This window comes from Notolepis coatsorum (genome assembly GCF_963971535.1).
Source record: "Notolepis coatsorum genome assembly, chromosome: 5".
Taxonomy (NCBI): Eukaryota; Metazoa; Chordata; class Actinopteri; order Aulopiformes; family Paralepididae; genus Notolepis; species Notolepis coatsorum.
In genome coordinates, this window is record NC_140169.1 from 116,222,336 (window position 1) to 116,238,137 (window position 15,802).

The 15,802-nt window shown below is 49.3% G+C and overlaps 1 protein-coding gene across 2 annotated transcripts in view; it reads right to left on the reverse strand.

Moving 5' to 3' along the window:
• The window catches only part of atad2b (ATPase family AAA domain containing 2B), a 236,559-nt gene that overhangs the window by 38,466 nt on the left and 182,291 nt on the right, over nucleotides 1-15,802 (reverse strand). For both annotated transcript variants that reach the window (XM_084314965.1, XM_084314964.1), the window contains exons 25-26: nucleotides 6,716-7,462; nucleotides 3,385-3,515 (exon numbers count right to left, since the gene is read on the reverse strand). In XM_084314965.1, coding sequence (XP_084171091.1) covers nucleotides 3,385-3,515; nucleotides 6,716-7,462 — 878 coding nt within the window. The remainder of the gene's footprint in view (nucleotides 1-3,384; nucleotides 3,516-6,715; nucleotides 7,463-15,802) is intronic.

The following is a 15,802-nucleotide window of genomic DNA, read 5'->3' on the forward strand; positions in this document are numbered from 1 at the left end:
AGCAAAGACACAGCGTTCCAACGTGACATTTAATGCCAGAGGGATTCCGGAGAGACTTCAGAAATAATGCGACTCCTACAACCAATGAATATGACTGAAGCAAGAGGGTGGGAATAGTTTCTCGCCACTCACTCCGGTTCTAATATGCACCGGGCAGCACGCCAGGCCCGACCCAGCCCAGCCAGCAAATATCTGCTTAAACGGAGACTCTCATCCCTGCTCACCGGAAATTAAATTTGTTTCCGTAAGCCAGGGATGAAAAGCAATCATTCACATTCCCTCTTCTCATGATCTGTTTCTTTAAGATATCTCCCTTCTCCCCCTGCTAACCAATAAACCTTCAGATTAGCTCCGTGCGGCGGCTCACGGGGCGGGCCGGCCGGTCGGGAGGCGCTCTGGCTCCGTGGAGCGTCGGCGGGCCGCCGTCTTGAGAGGCCAGAGTGACGGCAAGGCCTGTCAATCACGTCGTGGAGAGACAAAAATATCTACCCCTCCTGCCACCGCGTCGTCCCCTGGGAGGGAAGGCGGGAAGCCACCGGATAATAGTCTGACAGCAGGATGTCACTCCGGAGGGGAGAACTGAGAGCACGTCGGAGACCACTTCTTCTGCACCAATTAGACGACACCGAGCGTCCAAAGCCCAAGCCCCCTGGTCGGCGGGGAGAGGGGCACCGGCGGAGGGAGCGCATCGAGGCGCAGCTGCAATTTACACCCAGGGTACATTAGGTGGGACCTCAGCGTGACTGTGCAGAGTGGCGGAGTGGCTGTTTCACATAGTCTCGCTCCTGCTTGATCCCGTCAATCAAACCCGGGTCGAGCTGGCGAAGCCACTGGTGTGTGGAGAGAGAGCTCATGTTTGAGGCACGGCCTCGTGTCCTTTAACCCTTTCACCACCGCACTACCAAACGGTTAACCCTTTCACGGCGACAATACAGAATGTTAACCCTTTCACTGCCACACGACAAAGGGTTACCTTTTTCACTGCCACACTACAGAAGGTTAACCCTTTGTGATAGTAAAGGGTTAACCTTCTGTAGTGTGGTAGTGAAAGGGTTAAGAGACACCGGGGAGGAAACAACACCGGTTGATGGAGAGATGTGGAGAGAAGCTCTGACACTTCGACTGGCTCCCTTCCTGCTGCGCAGATGGTAGAGAGAGAAGGTGGACGCTTTGGAGATGCTTTAGCACAACCAGCAGGGTGGAGAGAGAGAGGAGGGGGATCAGCCTGGAAGATCAGAGCAAGGTATCCATCTGAGGAGGAGGAGGAGTGACACCGGTAGCCCAGACAGACCCACTGAGCCATGGGAGGCTCTCCTCCATCCTCCACACCATGAACCCCAACATCCCTCCTCCTCCTCCGGCTCATGCGCCGCCTGCTAGAACCCATTTCAAATCACGGCTGACTTTCTCCGACAAAGACCCCAAAAATGGACTAATTCCATAGAGCCAGTTGGAAGCTGCGGAGCGGCCGGGGAGTAAAAGGATGGATTAATGCAGAGCACAGGTGAAGCCTTGGTGTGTGTGTGACTGGGATTATGGAAGGGACATTCCCCGTTATTATGCCAGCAGGGAAATTACTGGAGAAAAGTCGCTAGCTACCTCCACTGGCTCCCTGAAGATAACATGAATGGTGTGTCTTCAAAGAGAGCATGCGTAAGCCGGGCATGGCCACCGGCCACCATGTCACAGCTATAAAATATTAGTGGGATTGCTAATGCTACATTCCATTATAACTCGGAGGTCGGAAATTCCAACTTCCTACTAGCAAAAATGTAATAAAACGGCATGTCAGCTCAGAGTTCCTAGTCGCAAACTTGTTTAAATTATTTCAACATGATGATCCACAGGGTATAAACTAATGATGTTCCGATACCATTTTTTCCTTCCCGATCCGATTCCGATACCTAAGCTTTGGGTATCGGCCGATACCGATACTGATCCGATACCAGTGCATACATAAAAAAAATAAAAAAATAAAATATATTATATAAATTCTACTTATTTTTTTTTTTACATATACTGTTTTATATATACTGTTTTTAGTAATAACTAGAAAGTAATTGTATTTATTCAACAACAGGTGATTGTATAGATTAGTATTAGTATCATTAATCAATGAGTATGGGGCTGCGGCACTGCAGATATACCCTACTCCAATGATCCGCACGGACATTAGACGGTGTTGCACTCGCTACCCAGTCTGTAAGCTAGTAGCAGATAGAACGTTCATGTTGTGATTTTCGATGCAAAATAAATATTCAACATTCTCTTTTGAGACTCCGCCTCAGACTCTTATCCTTTGGCACTTGGAACTTGCTGTACTTTGCTTGCAGGTCTGCATCCATTATTGCTGGATTATGAATAGCACCAACTTTAGCCACGGTACCGGTATCAAGCTAAGCCTAGCTGACCTAGCTCGTATTCCCCGCATTGACATTTGATAACGTTAGTCAGCTAACGCTAGTCAGTAGCTACTTAACTTAAATACGATTCACCGTGGGTGCATTATTGTTGATAGACGGACAGTGTCAGGTCCTGGAGAAAGGACAGGCGATCATCTGATTTTATGTAACGGGCGGATGTTGTTCCAACTAGCTAGCTTTTCAGCTAATGCTATCATAACACCAGCAAGCAAAACACATCCCGTCCGAGCTCCCCGTCACACGCTCTGTCGGGGACAATGGAATTTAAGAAAGTGTATCTGCTGTTAAATGACAAACAGCATCACACTTTAAAACACGTTCATTTTATAATCCTCACTCTCCGCAGGAGATAAATGACGTCATGGGATCGGAGGCTAGAATTTACGTGTACTCGCCGATACCGATACCAGCATTTTAGGCAGTATCGGCGGCATTTCCGATACTGGTATCGGTATCGGAACAACTCTAGTATAAACAGTAATGTTGTTATCAGCTGTTTGAAGATTAGAGTATATTAGCTATATGTCGTTGTAAACCGTCTTTGTGAGTTGTAGTTCATGTGAGACAAATTGTAAGAAACAATTGCCAAAAAGGTTTAGCATGAGCATCCATGTTTTCTGACTTTGTAGCTTGAACGCATGTGGGTCAGACATGATGCGTTTCCCACTTGCAACTCCCCACTTGCAACTTCCCACCTCCAACCATGAACCAACGCAGCATGAGACCATTACAATTCAGGAGAATGCAGAGGCTCCGTTATTCTATTGTTTGCACCTATATCTCTATCTAGGGAAGTGGTGCTAGGGAAAAAAAGAACCAACTGCAGTGCAAATCAATAACACCCAATACTTAGAAATAGAGAAGACACTCAACACCTCTGCACTACAGACACACCAAGATGTAGACAAACTTGCCCATGTGCTCTGACAAAGACGCCGGCTACAGACACACTATGCTTTACCGAGAGCCGCCGGTGGTCGACCACTAGTGAAGGAGGGGGAGGGGCCTGTGGTGGCTCCTCCTCCGTCCCGTCAGCGGACCCCTTCGGCTGTTCTGTTTGGCTCTTCTTGCATCTCCACCCTTTGGACTCGCCTATAGAAAAGGAAAAGCAGGGGCAACGGGAGAGACAGAAGACATATGTCATAATGAGACAGAAGACATGTGTCATAATGAGACAGAAGACACAAGTCAAACTTAGACATACACCACAAGTCAAAATTAGACATCAGACACAAGTAAAAATGAGACACCTTGACGAATGTCTCAATCATCGTTGTCTCAACTCAAAGGTAACGAGTCAATATGAGCCATACTGTAAGATACGAGTCAAAATGAGACCCAATTCAAAACGAGACATAAGACAAGTCACTATGAGACATAAGACACAAGTCAAAATGAAACAGAAGACACGAGTCAAAATGAGACAAGTCAAAATGAGAAAATAATCTAGCCTACCATTTCAGACTTGAAGTTGAAAAAAGGGCATCTAGCCTACCATTTCAGAGAGTTGAAGTTGAAAAATGGACATCTAGCCTACCATTTCAGAGAGTTGAAGTTGAAAAATGGACATCTAGCTAGGGATGCCCCGATCGATCGGCCACCGATCGTTATCGGCCGATAATCAGTATAAATATGCGATCGGTGATAATGCTTTATTTTCGCCGATCGTCAAAACCGATCGAAAAACATGATCCAATTCTGAGCGGAGATCTCACTCGCTGAGTTCCGTCTCAGACACACGGAGAGAGCTGCGGCGTCTGCTCCTCCTCCTCCTCCAGCCCTTCCTGCACCCATGTAAACACTAGTCTAGTCTAGTCTAGTGGGACACTGGGACCTCCGTGAGCTAACGTTAGCTACCGTTACAAAATGACCCAGTCAACTATTCACTTTTAGTTTAATACATGAGGCATTGTCTAACGGTATCTAGCCGGCTAGCTACTGATAGCTCCTGATATCAACAAATGCTCCAGCAATTAGTCTAGTACTAGTGTATGATACCTCCGTTAGCTCACGTTAGCTCACGTTAGCTCACTGTTCAAAACGAAATGTCCCATTCAACGAAATAGTTCACTGAGGCGTTGTCTTAACGTTATCTAGCCGGCTAGCAGTAGCTACAGATAGCTCCTGATATCAATGTCTTATAATATTGATTCGATGCGTATTCGAGCCCCGACTTGCATCGCAGTCACAAACGGGGCTAGCTGAGGGAGTAGGGTATATCTGCAGAGCCGCAGATATACCCTGCTGAGGGCATGCTGAATGTGATTTGACCAAAGCAGAGATATACACACAGACAGTGGAGATAGCGAGCATTTTGACTTATTGCGTGGTGGCAATGTCTCGCAGATAATACAACTACAAGTTTAATTATATAATATATATATTTTATAAAAAAAAAATTATAATTATATAAAATATATATATATATATATATATATATATTTTTTTTTAAATCAAAAACGATCGATATCGGATCGGTATCGGCCGATATGGCTCAAGACGATCGGTGATCGGTATCTGTGGCAAAAAACGTGATCGGGGCATCCCTACATCTAGCCGAGAGTTGAAGTTGAAAAATGGACATCTAGCCTACCATTTCAGAGAGTTGAAGTTGAAAAATGGACATCTAGCCTACCATTTCAGAGAGTTGAAGCTGAAAAATGGACATCTAGCCTACCATTTCAGAGAGTTGAAGTTGAAAAATGGACATGATCTAGCCTACCATTTCTGAGAGTTGAACTCTTGAGCCTGCTGGCTGAGTCTGGTGGTGCGCCCTGACAGCAGCTTCCTAATCTAGCTGCTGCAACTCTTCCTCTGATGATCAGCAGCCAGACCACACACCCTTAATCGAACACACAAGCCCATTGGCTCGGCCCAGACAAGAGAGCGCGACGCGGCACTAAATCAGGGGCAAAATGGTGCAAGGCAAAAGGAAGAAATGCCAGAGGCTCAGATGAAGGAAGATCGAGCAGAACTCGTGAATCTTTCACAGGAAAAAAAACTTTTTTCTTTTAAGGGTAAATCTCCCAGGGTTTGCGGATTCTACAAAGGTAGGCACAACCTCCCAGCCTTTGGAGGGTTTCTATTGATATACACCCACTGCTGAGCCAAGGGATAGGGATACTATTTCATATTTCATATGCCATGTGTTACATTATTCATGTTCCCTGTGCTATTTTACAAGCCAAACCCTGTGTAAATCAAGAGTGCTGGATGACAATCAACAAAGGGATTCATCATTGTTATTAAGGGGTGGGCACAGCGCATCCGACCGAACCAGTATCTCTTCCCATTATTGTTTCTTTCATTCTCCTTTTTTCCACAGGTCCAATTTCGTATATCCCATCATTTTTTGAGATACTATCATCCGAAGTCGAGAAACCGGTGGGTTGATTTAGTTAAATCCTGCTTTCATTGCATTTCGCTGGCATGAGTGATGACGGAGGGAGAGGGGAAGAGACTGGCAGACACAGGGCGCACGGTCCCCAAGGAATAGCCCCGCCCACCTACTTCCTCTTCCCCCTTCCCAGAGTCCACAGGCTCAGACAGCTCAAAAAACGTTGAAGTGTCAATTACAAAAATAAATAAATGAATGAATGAATGAATAGAGAAAAGTTTGAGCCCTAGCCAACAGATAAGTTTGTTGAGTGAATTTCTACCTCGATAACTTTCATCTCAGTGAACGCCGTTTAGTCTTCCGTTACTGGCGAGGGACACGCGCTTGAAAGGGAAACTAACTTTCCAAATGACCCATCTCAAATCCTGCCCTCTTTTCTTGATCCTCCATTTACAACTGTTGCTTCCCTCGGAAAAAGAGGGCGGGCACGAGATTAGCGAGACATCCCAACTTAAAAGCTGCTTCTGAAACTCCCATTTCAAATGGACTCTGATGTTATGCGTTTTATTCTCTTGTTCATCCATACACACCTTCCCAGGAGGAGGGAAATAGGAAGGACTGGAGAACACATTATTTTGGCACTGTGCAATGTGCATTCCATCAGCCAAATTATAAGCTTCAGGGTGCTCATACTGATATGAGGCAATTCATATGGCCGGTCAGCAGTCCATGTGAAGCTGAAGGACCTCAGACTCACTAATATAACCGCAAAAGAGATGTCAAATAAAGAAACGTTCCCATTTAAATTTGTCATTGACAGAGTAGATCTGTACGTGAGAAGGACAATGGTCTCGGCCTAGGTATCATTTAACACTGTCACCCAGCGTATGGAACTCTCGCTCTCTCTTACCTGCTGTAACATGAACCCCCTGACCCCTGCTCTGTGGTTTAATACCTTCTTTGTCTTGCTCCTCCTCAACCATCTCCGCTCCCGTCGTGCCGTCCTGGGGAACTAGCTCCTCTGTTGCCCCACTCTCCTGCACGTCTCTGTGCTTGTCCTGCCGAGCCTCCTCTGCCTCCCCAGCGCTGCCCTGCCTAGTCCTCTCCCCAGCCTCACAGCTCTTCCTGGGGCTCTGGGAGTCCAGGCTGTCCATAGACGCATCCCCGTTCACACATTGCACCTCTACGGCCGGCTGGTCCTCCGCATCCTTAGGCTGGCCTCCAGAGTCCTGCGATGTCTCTGTCCTAGGCTCTGATGTCTCTGTCCTAAACCCAGAGTCTGCCTCCAAGGCCTCTTCCTTGGCCTGGCTCCTCCCTTCTGCCTCGGATGGAGAATCTACATCACCTTTGGACTGAGACTCGGCATGCTCCGCTTGGTCCTTGGACTCCTCCGCCAGTGTGGGCGCAGACACCTCCTCCTTGGGCGCGGGATCCGCAGGGCCCTCAGGGGCCCCGATAGGGGGCTCGCTGGAACTCTCCTCCTCCGTGGACGGGACGTGGGGATGACCGTTGGGTTGGGGTCCTGTGATGTCACAGGAGGACTCCTCGTCCAGGGTGAGACACGAGTCACTGGGCCTCGCCATCTCCGGCTCTGGCTCCTCCCCCTCCTCCTCCTCCTCTGCTCCCTTCTTTTGGCTCTTCTTCTTACGGATGATGCCCCGTCCCCAAGATGGCCGCCGCCGAAACTTGCGCTTTATGTGATCTGGAACCAGAGAGAGAGAGAGGAGAGATAATTAGTCCCCTGGCAACACATTTCCAAAACGCAAGTTACGCAACTGGAACATCTCGGAGAAATGACAGTAATCATAGTGTTCAAGCTGCTGTTGTCCATTTCCAACAGCTAATTTGTGATTTGCTTATAATAGAACCACAGCACTGCGACAGCCAGCTAGGAGATTCAGAGTCCACACCCTTTTAACAAGTGTTTCTGTGCCCACACAGCCCATCATTAGCCACATATAAACTGGACGTGCTTGACAGAAGAAATTTAACAACTAGTAATTGAGTCCCCTCCCCCCTCCACTAAATACTGGTGGTGAAATCAGTCGTTCGCCTGATTGTCCATTTTCCTCTTTGTAATTGTGTGTGTGTGTGTGTGTGTGTGTGTGTGTGTGTGTGTGTGTGTGTGTGTGTGTGTGTGTGTGTGTGTGTGTGTGCACATGTTCCTAGGCAGAAAGGCTGCTAGCCTCCCATGAAGAGAGCTTGTCTGTGTGTAATTGCTGGGTGGAGAGAAGCAGGGTGAGAGAGAGAAAGAGTGGGAAAGAAATGGGGAGAGGGGGGGGGGCAGGGTGAGAGAGAGAAACAGGGTGAGAGAGGGGGGAGATGGAGAAAGGGAGAGAGAGAGGGGAGTGAGCATTGAAAACCTCTAGCATCCAGACGTGTTAACATAAATCACAGGCTCACCGTTCTATACCACGCACATTCCAGTCATAAGGTCCAGAGTTTAATGGACTGACCTCCTCTCTCCTCCCCCCCCCCCCCCCCCCCCCCCCCCCTCCGCGCTACAGAAGTCAGGCCTGCTTCGAGAGGCAGGGATGTTGATTGCGTTTCACACTGGCACCTTTTGGCCATAATCAAAGAGCATAGAGAGAGGGTGGCGGAGAGATGGGAGAGGGACTGAGCGGCGGAGGGAGGGAGGGAAATCAGGGAGAAGGGGCAGACACAGTGGGGGTGTTGAGGGAGGGAGGGAGGGGAGGAAGAAAGTATTGAGAGAGTGCAGTAAAAGTGTCTGGCGAGGCAGCTAAACGCAGTGAAACTTCACCAGGGTCCATTCCATGCGCGGCTTTTCTTCCAAGCCGCAGACACAAGTGGCTGCCAGAGCAACGGTCTGCGTGTGTGTCTGTGTGTGTGTCTGCGTGTGTCTGCTCAGTAAGTGAGAGGGTGTGTGAGAGGGTGTGTGCATGCATGCATCCCAGACAGTGAGTGAGTGAGTGAGTGAGTGAGTGAGTGAGTGAGTGAGTGAGTGAGTGAGTGAGTGAGTGAGTGAGTGAGTGAGTGAGTGAGTGAGTGAGTGAGTGAGTGAGTGAGTGAGTGAGTGAGTGAGTGAGTGTGTGTGTGTGTGTGAGAGAGAGATACTGAGGGAGAAGTGTTTGAACCTGGTGTGACCTGTGGGTGAGCTAGGTCCAGCCCTGCCGAGGCCACCCTTTGGTCTCGTCATCAAAAGGCCTTTAAAGATCAGCCGGCGGGTCGCATCAGTCGCCGTTTGAAGACCGGATAATAATAAATTCAGCACAACGCAGATCAAAAAAGGACATTCATCTAGATTTCCGCCTTCTCAGCAAATCACTGAATAAGATGGCTAGAAGCTATTGTGTGTGTGTGTGTGTGTGTGTGTGTGTGTGTGTGTGTGTGTGTGTGTGTGTGTGTGTGTGTGTGTGTGTGTGTGTGTGTGTGCGCGCGTGCGCGCGCGTGTGGGGGGGTATTTTTGAAAGTGTAGCCTTCAGAAGATGTGCTCTGTATCAGATGAGCCCCTTAACCTCATATTAAGACCCATAGAATCCATAAAACCTGAGCCATTATATTCCTGTCAAGGTCCATTGGAGTGACCCAGCTCTGGAGCTGTGGAATCTTATGCAGAATCAATACCATGTGGCAGAGTGCTTCTTCTCACAGGACTAAATTATTAGGGGCTTAGTTGTGTTATTTACCGTAGATCATACAGTATCTAGCCTGAGTGTGCTCCGAGGCCGGCCTCTCCGTCTCAACACAACGTGCGCTAGGGTTGGGTCATTGTGTGCAAAGCTGCATGGATCCCCCGTCGTCAATTGACCTATATCAAGCCGGCCCTCTTTTCTTGATTCTTCCCCGGACACAGTTTGTCAGAGGGAGCCAACAGTTGTGATTGGAGGATCAAGAAAAGAGGGTGGGGCTTAAAATAGGTGAATTGAATATCCTATTTGGGGTTGTGTGCTATAGGGAGTGTAGTGGTTACGTCATTGCTGTTTCCGGCTGGTCCGCCTCGCAAAATTGCAACGTATTAACCCATTGCCCATTTCTAAATCGTCTCGTTTAAAACAAATAAAGCATTACAATTTGCATGGTGTACCTTTATGTGCGTATTCATCCACAATCTATACAGTAGCTCAACATGAAAATATTCGCAATTAATCGTAAAAAAAATATCCAGAATTTTATTTCAACCAAAAAATGCTTAAACAATAATGTTAGTGATAGAAGGGAACTCATTTTGTGCAAGAAATGGAAAGCTTTCCAATGTTCATGAGGCAGAATTGTTACAATAGCCGATAATGTATTTTCCCAATGATAAATCCCTATACGGGTGGACCTCGCGGGCGGTCCAAAGTGACGTCAGACTACACCTCCCTATTGAATGCCTTGGTCGGCCGACTCGGCCTATTGCTTAAATTACTTTATTAATATTATTATCATTGCATTGCAATTTGCACCTAAACACAGACTACAGCGATTGATGGAAGAGACCTTGGTATACAATGCAATACTTTGGTTTCAAGCCCAACGAAAAGAGAACACCAAAAGATGTGGACCAACCTATTTGTCATCGAAGAATGATCTGTGTATAATTTTTATATAAAAAAATTTAAGATTACGACATTGACACCTTAAAAATCACCACGGCAGTGGTTTTCTACACAGCACTAGCTACCAGTACTAGGCTATACACACCCTCAAAGTCATAACCCCCCCCGTCTGCTCTCCCCAATCGTATTCCCCCCTCTTCTCATCCTTTTATTCCAAAAGATCTGGAGCCCGCTGTGCTTCAGAGGGACGTAGAAAACAAATCATTGTGTTATGAAGTGCTTGTTTGCAGCGGGGGAGGACTGGAGCTGAGGGAGGAGGCCACTGTACAACATATCCGGCCTGAATATTCAGTCCTGCAGTATAAGGAGGTTGAAATGATAATAATAATAAAATAAAAAAATAAGAAAATCCACCTCTGGGAAAAGAATGACAAAAGACAACAACGAGAGGATAAGTATAGATTCATAATTGGGCTTGTGGGGAAACACTTCTCCTTGGTGACCCTCTGAGCAACCAGCCGGACACTTTCTCTCAGCCACAAGAGCACAACAGGATACCCAGAGGCAATGTGCTACATTCAGCCTCTGTTTTTTTTAAATGTATTTTCCATTTATATAAAAAGAAAAAAAATATGTATTTGTCCTTTATTTATACAGGTTTGTCTCATTGAGATTAGGGATGCACCGATCCGATATTGATATCAGCCCCGATATGACTAAAATAGCTGGATCGGGTATTGCCAAAACAAATATATATATATATAATAATAATAAAATATAATAAATAAAATAATAAATAACAATTCAGTACATTTATATCTGTGTTAACATTTTGGTTGCTGAAAACGTAGAACTACGTTTCTGTCGCCCGATTGTTGAGTGCCGAAAACGTAGATCTATGTTTTTCTCACAGTATTTCTTTTATTCGCTATTGTCATTAATTATTCAGCGGGGCACGTTGTGCATGCTGTACTGAATGTGTCTGAGCTGGCAGATGGTCTTATACCGCCCTCTAACGCCTTCGGCCATTATTGCACCCCGTTAGAAACTGGTTAGTTTATTTTCTCTACCGAGCTGCGGCGTGGGGGCGGGTCCTAAACACTCCGGCAAAACACACGCTTGTAGGGATGGTTTGGACAACTGACCATCTGCGCCGGTCTAAACCACATTGCATGCGTGCACAAGGAAGGATAATAATTATGATCTAGCGTTGATTTCAGGAAGATCCGATAATCAGGCGGAAAAATTACAACGTGTTTATTGAATTACACAAAAACGCAGTTATATTTCGTATTGCATCGCGTCCCGCTCTGAGCCTTACGAGATACTCCTATCTCCTGTGATACCTAATGTATCTCCCACGAACAAAAACACATGCACCCCACCTGTATGGGGCCCCGCCCCTTATGGTGGCACCGCCCATATAACCATGACCCTGGTCATGAAACACCCTTCCTCTATTTTCGTCCCAGCGTATTGGATGCGTGCACCATACGAGCTAGCGGAATGAAAAGATTAAGGAAGATTAATAATGTTGGAAGCTTACCGGAGGTTGCTGGCCCCTGGCATCTTCGACGCATGTTTTCGGCGACACGACGGGCCTGTGATGTTCCTCGTTTGATGACTGCACATCGAGGTTCAGCTGTACAAGGCTGGCTGTCGGGCCAGCTTGTACTCAGGTAGGCCCTGTGTCTTCAGGCATGGGTATTAGTGTTAGTAATGCTGGTTTGTTTTGTTAACACAACCATGTTGTGTGTTGGCGCCGGGGGCAGGATGGTTTGGTGAACGTTCTCTGCAGGGAACGGTTTCCAAGCTGTCTTGGGCGTGCTGCTAAAACATCTAAAGCTATGCTAACATGCTATCGCTACTGCCGCATGCTATTACTACTGCTAATTGCTATGCTGTTTTAATGTCTCCGCCGTGAGATGTTGTCACTCTCCCGCCTCTTGCCCGGTTCATCAATGAAGGTCAGTCGGTAGCTGTTGTGGGGTTTTTGAGTTCTATTTACCTTTTTCGGGTAAATGGGTTGACAACGGGGTAGGTCGTGGCTAGGTTCCTAGCCAGGTATTTTACCTTGTGTTCCGGCGGGGTTTGTTGAACGGTGTTCCCATCTGGGTTGGCGTCGGGTAGTGGGGCTATGGGTCCAGCCGACATGATAGACATGTTGCGTGTCTGTGCACAGGCAATTGTTGTCTTGGGTCCCACATTGCCTGGCGTTAGGCTGCAGTAGTATAAGGGCAGGGCCGCCTGGGAGAAATGTGAGGCCCTGTGCGTTTTTAGACGCGAGGCCCCCCATCTCCTGGGGCGGCCCTGTGTAGGGGGCTATTGTTTCGTTTTGTCACTCTGCTATGAGAAGGTCCGTCTTGCTACAGCTTTCTCTCCTCTCAAACCATTCATACTGACGGTCAATCGGTATACTGGGGGAGTAGTGCGGGGGGGGGCTTTGTTTACCTTTTTTGGTAAATGGGCTAAACTAGGGCTGGTGTTCTGTTGTGAATATTTTGAATGAAGACGGGTCTGGTCCGTCTCCCCTTAACTTTGTGTGTATGGGTTTGCTCATTCTACAGTTTGTGGTTTAGCTCTTTTATTCATTTAACCTTTTCATGGTGCACACCACAGTGGAGGGTGCTGTTTGCAATCACCACTGGTGCTCCATGTTAACGTCAGTCCTTTGTTTTTGATATATTGAAACAATGCCCCGCCCGGCCGACACCTTGGGTGGGTCGGCCTGGCGAGTGGCTGGTGGGCTGTTAAGGCTTGTACCGCCACGGTATGGAATTGGCAACGATTAGAACTGTGTTCGAATTGGTGTTTTTTCTATAAAAAAAAAAAATGGTGTCTGGTGGAGGGGCCTTGGGGCCAGCCGACGTCGACACATCGCGCGAGGTTGTTGACGTTATTAGCTTTGACCCAGCCGCAAGCTATAACCGCTCAGGGTTCCCCTCTCCGCAGGGGATTTTGGTCTTCTGCTGGAGCGCGGGCGGTATTGTCCTAGGCCCTACACCGCCTCACACCGCGCAGCCAGAAGAAGAGAGAGCACGGCCTCGTCAGCGGCGATGACGGGGCCCTCGACAGGCGGCCATGTTTTTCCCCCGCCAGAGGTATCCTGGGCGTTGATTCGACAGGTGTCCACAAGGCCGACAGCCTTGGCGGCCGAGGGATCGGCCATGTAGGATGGGTTCGGCTTGAACAAACAAGCCGTCACCGTCCTGCCGCGAGCAGCCCGCTCTCCGATCACTCCCTTCCCCAACACCAGCGGAAGAAGTGGGCTCTAAAAAAGTGTGATTGTTTCCTTTGGCTGCGGGCCACGTGCCTTCGTTGATGCGCGGGCGGCCCCCCTTTTCGCTTCTCATGGGGACAGGGGCTGACACCCAGTTGATGGCTGAGACTGGGTCTGTCCGTGAGAATGTTGTGCTGTCAAGCGGCTCCCACACCTTGAACTGTGTTGGTTGAGCCTGGTGTTACGTCTGTCAACTTAAGTGTTGTCAGCAGGGGGGCTCGAAACCTTTTGAGGCACACAGTGCGGGCTTCCCCGGCCTTGCCTTCGCCAGGCCAGGTATCATGTTGGTGCCTCCCACTCCTGAAATATTGGCAAGTGGTCGCAGCTCACATGGTTTGGGGTGGTAGTAATATCACTGCAGGGCTACGGTGTGTAGGAACCCATGGGGGCCTTACACCTTGCATGTCCGGCTGCAGAACAACTCCTTCAGCATGTTCTGGAGGGGTGTTCAGTGGGGGGCTTTTTTGATCGGAAGCCCCCCGTATCAGACAGGCCCTTTCTGTCGGGGTTCCCCCTTGGGTGCGATTGCCTCGTGGGTGGTGTCAGGGCAGGTGTTCCGACACGGAACGCGCTCCTCGCACGGTTCCAGGGTTGTCTTCGCACAGCGGGGGGACCGGGCCAACTATCTACAGTTCCTGGCGGACCTGCGCCACGTGACGGCGGGTGCGTTGGGAGTGTCGTCACATATGACTACGGCAGTACCATATGTCGAGGTAGATGGAGAGAATGGTGAGGCGGGGACTTGTGTTTACACAACCCCACCCGTTTTCAGGTTTGGTACAGACCCTGTTGTCGGGGTCTCCAGCAGGGACAGCTCTGGTCGACGAGATCCAATCTCTGTGGACGAAGCAAGCCATCGTCGTGGCGTTCTCCTCCCGGTGTTCTCTGCCCGAGAAGTCGGGAGGGAGGGGTGTAAGACCCAGGCTGGACCTGTCCCATGGGAAGGTTCAGCATTTTTTGGATCGTCTCCTACTTGTTGAACACTGTCAGGTGGGGGTCTGGTTCTCCTCCATAGACCTGTAGGATGCGTATGCGCATCCCCGATCTTCCATCCTAGGGCTTACCTACGCTTCCTTTGCAGGGTTAGCGTATGAGTACCAGAGGCTGCCGTTCGGTTTTCTCTGGCTCCCCGCATCTTCACCAAGTGCGTGGAGGCCGCACTGGGGCCTCTGCGTCATCCGGGGTTACGGAGTGTTCTGCCCTGATGACGTTCTGGTCCTTCGCGGTCAAGGTGGATCGTCAGGTCTCGTACCAGGCAGGTCTCTACCAGCCTGGGGTTGCTGTAGACTGGATGTAGAGTATTCCTCTTCCCAGTCAACGGTTGGAGGGCTATGGGCATCCATCTCAGAGCGTGTTGTCAACACGCTCGGGAGGTTCCGTCCTAGGACGGTTACGGCGCTGTCTCACGTCGCGTTTTCACCGACGCCTCCCTCGCTGGTGATGCGTCGGGCCAACGCAGTAGGGGGCAGCTGGCAAACCATGCTGCCCGGTCTGCGCTACGTTCAATGTGTTGGTGTTGAAAGCGGTCCTTCTGGTCCACAAATGGTGTTGATCAGGACGGACGATACGACGTCAGTGTCGTGTATCGACAGACAGGGAGGAGTACGCTCCCCCTGTCTGCACCAGGCGGCGGGCGGCTGGCTATGGGCGTCCTCCATCTGCGCGGCCTAAGGGCTCCCCACATCCCCGGCAGGGAGAATGTGGGTGCAGGTGTACTGTCGCGGGGCGGCCCTCATCCTGACGGGTGAGGATTGCGTCTGGACATGGCCAGGCAGGTCTGGGACCGATGCCGTGCCGCCAGGGATTCTTCCCCATACATCTGTTAGGTCAGTTGTTGGGACGGGTACGTTGAGGGGCGCAGGTTCTTGATCCTGATGGTGTTACCATCTGGAATGCGCATGCTCCCTCCACTGTCGCGCTTACGCGGGCAGATGACGTATGTTCCAAGTGTGGTGTAAGGCGGGGGGCCAGGACTCAGTCTCCTGCCCCCTGGATGCTGTCCTTAGTTACCTCCAGTCTCTCCTTGATAGACTGTCGGCTTCGACGGTGAGGGTATATGCAGCAGCTATATCCTCCTATCATGAGGGGTTTGAGGGGATGTCTTGTTCAGCCACCCTCTTGTGAAGCGTTTCCTGCTTGGCGCTTGACGCGTTAAGCCGGTGCAACGCTCCTTGGCTCCGACTTGGGATCTTCAATTGGTCCTCGGTCGGTTGTCCTTGGCCCCGTTTGAGCCGCTCGAGCGGGCGCCGTTGGGACAGCTGTC